Below are 3,976 nucleotides of genomic sequence, written 5' to 3'. Positions count from 1 at the left end.
TATAATATAATCATTATATTATCATTAAACTATTTTTTTTAATTTAAATTAAATTAAAAATTAAATTATTACTGACAAACAATAGAAGGGAACAAAAGATTCCGTATATAAAGATATAAAGATGTAAAAAAAATTTCATTAAAGAACGCATGCGAACATTAAAAGAGAAAAAGGGAGTTAAAAAGAGAGAAAAAGAATTTACGGGGAATTCCAATGTCTCTTCGAGATGGATGCTAAGGGAGAAAAAAGAAGAAAATGAATAGGAGCAAATCCGTGAGGCAAGCGAGGCATGCCGCAAAGTATGATAGTAGTGGACGTTCGTATGGTGAATAGGTAGGTAGGTCTAGCTGATACGATCCGACGGTCACACTCGCATTTGCTTACATGTACACGCGACCGCATGCGGATGCATCATGTACGCGACCACTTCAATACACATAAACACGTGTCAGTGCGTATATACACATGACGTGTGTATATGCCGGGTAGGCGCAGATCCCTCTCTTCAAGAAGAAAGACTTGCTCCGGCTAACTGGGTTAGTAGCACATTAGCCAGCCACGGTCGAGTAAGTCGACCAAATTGCTGCGTTTAAAAATATATTTTTGTACCGAACGATACTATCGGCGAGATAAAGGGAAATCTGGAAGAAGGGACCCAGTGAGATATTTCATCTTGACCAGTATTAAGATTAATTCATGCCATCATTCTGATTTTTATATTTGATCCTATGCCCGAAATTTTTTTAAATTATTGAACACAATATGTTCATAATATCTTATCCATAATATCTTATCTATCACAAAATGATTAACATGAAGTAAAAGAAAAGAATAAGATAAATAATTAAATGATGATAAATAACGAAATAATATATGTGTATAAAAATGATATAAAAAATAAATAAATAATAAATAAAACAAACAAAATATAATATAACAAAATAAATAATATAACATAAAAATGTATATATTAAAGAATACACAATAAAATAATATAAAATATATAAGTTAAAGAAATTCGAGACTGATATCGTTTAGAATGAATCTATATATTGAGGTGATCAAATATTTGCAACGAAAGTGCATCCAAACAATAGACACAAATAATAATAATATTAATTAATTATATTAATCTTAGGACTACGCACATATATATTTAAGACTGGGTAAAAATCTCAAATCCTCAACATTTTGAAATTTACAATTTAGAAAAATTATCCAGTCTAGCTTTTTCCATTTATAAAAACGTGCGTAATTATATATTTATTAAATGATATATTTATTATATAATATAAATAAAATGTGTGTAATATAAATAATTATATAAATTTACAGTTTGTTGAATTCGTATTGTTGAGTATATCCGATCTGGAAATTTGGGTTAAATTTGGTCCGTTTTGCATTACATTCTTGTCGTAAAATTCAGCACTGTTGTTTACTACTGCATTCTCTGCTAATCTTTCAGGCATTATTTCAATGTTCTTTCTTGTTTGAATATCTTGTAATATATTTAGTTCACGTATATTATATACTGTTCCGTAATTGTAAATCTTCATAATTCTTATTGATCTTCTTTACTTGACAATATTAAAACTAGATTTTGACTTAAAGTATATACTTTAAATCCTGTTGAATTTCCCCCGTAGCTTTATTGCCGACCTATAACAAATTATAACATTAATAAAAATTCTATAATTATAAAAAAATTTATTTTAATAATTACATAATTAAGTATTAGTAATATATCATAATATTATGATTAGTCTAGTGATTAACCATATACCAAACATGGAAACATAATAATAAGAACATTAAAAATAAATTTATTAGCTTGTCTAAACAGGGATATTCAGACAAACTGACAAATGTGCGATACATGCAATATTGGTTCACAAATAGGGTATTGATATAGTTGTATAATTTTTCACAAATATAATATATTAGGTGTAGTAAAAAGAAATCCATTATTTTTCCATTCAATTTCATGCAAAAATAATGGATTTCTTTTTACTACACCTAATATTTTCGGTTGTATTAGCATTAATTTCAATTTTTATGGTATCCTTCAACCAAAATTAATTCTTGTATAGAAGTATAATTTATAAATTATCTGTTTATTAATCTAAGTGTTAGAGATCGAAATTAATTCTGATACGTGAATATTGTGTGTACTTAACAAAGTTGGAATAATTATTGTGTGAATAATATTTGTGTTTATCCAAATTCCATTTATTCTACAGACGAGTCTTTAATTTTGTTCTTTATAAAAATATTTTGTTGCAACAATAAAATAATATTGTTGCAAACAATATTGTTGCAACTTGTTAAAATCTTGCACTCTGTATTTCTATAGCATCTTAACTTTCTATTGCATTGTAATTTTTAACATTGCAACTCTATCGCAACATAGTGTGTAAATTACGAATTATATATGACTTAGCATATTTACATCGTCACAAAATTTATTTGTGATCATGTGAAAAAAGAATTCGAGGCATGTTGAGATAATCAAAGACAAAAGTATGAGATATCTTTCATTTATATACACATGTTTGCAACAAGATATTGACACATTGTTAATATCTTTAAACGCCTTTTTGATATAATTTTTTCAACGCTTTTTTTATTGCTTATAATCTTTGTGTTAATAAAGATACATATATTTACTCAATTTAATACCGTTATGTTTTTTATGTCTGACGTTTAAAAAAAAATTATTACATTATGTTTTTACATTATGTTCATTTCTCTGAAAATAATAAGCATGATCGAATTAGGTTGAGTGCATTGTTCCCATAGGCGTTTAAAGATTATTTATGATAGAGAAAATTTAACAAAATTACAATCATTTATAAGAAAGTAAATTAATTTAATAAGAAGCAGCAAAAGCGTGTTTAAGTCTATGTTATTATATAAATAATAAGCTTATTAGAGTTAATTTAATAAATTAGTTATAATTCAACAGCTAACGAGTAATAATACTAATAATACTAATAATAATACTAATTATTAAGCGAAATAATCATATTATAATAGCGAGTATATGTTATCAACTTTAAGATTGCTATTCCTTATTAATTTTAATGCGTTAGTTATATTTTTACTTCTTTATATCTACTATTTAACCAGAACCATAATAATAATTAATGAATCTACTCACCTGTATTTAAAAAATATATTAAATTGAGTCACTATATCATCAATATTCACTATTTTTTATACAAACGCATTAATTTTATATAAGAATACTTTATATAAAAACAAACTTCATTATTTCTTAAATTGATGCTGCGATGATAATAATTGCAAGATAGATTGCAAGATAGATTATATTTTCAACTAAGTAAAAGTTAATAAAATTAAAAGTAATTCAATTTTTCTAATTAAAAATAATTTATTAATGAAAAGGACAAAGATTATCTGTCAATGGTTTGATTACAATCTATCTGTAAAATTTTTGTCACACTTTATTTTATCGCAAATTTTTCATAAACTTATAACTCAAAATTCAAAATGTATTAAATGTATTAAAAAATGTATTTTAATGATCGGATTTAAAACAGAAAAATAGATACAAATATTCAGTATATTCGGAATACTAATGATACTTGGAAAGAAGAAATCGGAGATTCCGGAGATTTCGGAAACATGATCAAAGAGACACAAAATTAAAACGCTACACGCTACGACATAACAATGTAAACAAAGTTTCAGATATATCTATTTCCTGACTTATTCCATGTAAAAGAAAAACAAAATTTTATTCTTCCGGATTTTCAATGCACATTCGCTGCTGCATAACAATTACGCGTTTCCGAATTCACAGAAGCGGTAGATCCACCTGCCACTATCTTTTCCATAAAAAGAATAACCCCTATTCACGCAGAAGTAAGCGCCCTTCATTGCTTGCATCCTGTTCCGCGAGAGATTCAAATTAAATATCCCTTTTCTCTCAGTTTCGATTGACGTATCCGCG

At 26.5% G+C, this 3,976-nt stretch overlaps 1 protein-coding gene across 1 annotated transcript in view; it reads right to left on the bottom strand.

Annotated features, from left to right (window-relative positions):
- The window catches only part of LOC108688887, a 4,407-nt gene extending 2,938 nt beyond the window's left edge, over positions 1-1,469 (bottom strand). Inside the window, exon 1 of the mRNA XM_018195417.1 lies at positions 1,334-1,469. Coding sequence (XP_018050906.1) covers positions 1,334-1,469 — 136 coding nt within the window. The remainder of the gene's footprint in view (positions 1-1,333) is intronic.
- Positions 1,470-3,976: the final 2,507 nt, after the last annotated feature.

Source organism: Atta colombica, unplaced genomic scaffold (genome assembly GCF_001594045.1).
Source record: "Atta colombica isolate Treedump-2 unplaced genomic scaffold, Acol1.0 scaffold248, whole genome shotgun sequence".
Taxonomy (NCBI): domain Eukaryota; kingdom Metazoa; phylum Arthropoda; class Insecta; order Hymenoptera; family Formicidae; genus Atta; species Atta colombica.
This window is presented reverse-complemented; position numbering and strand designations above follow the sequence as displayed.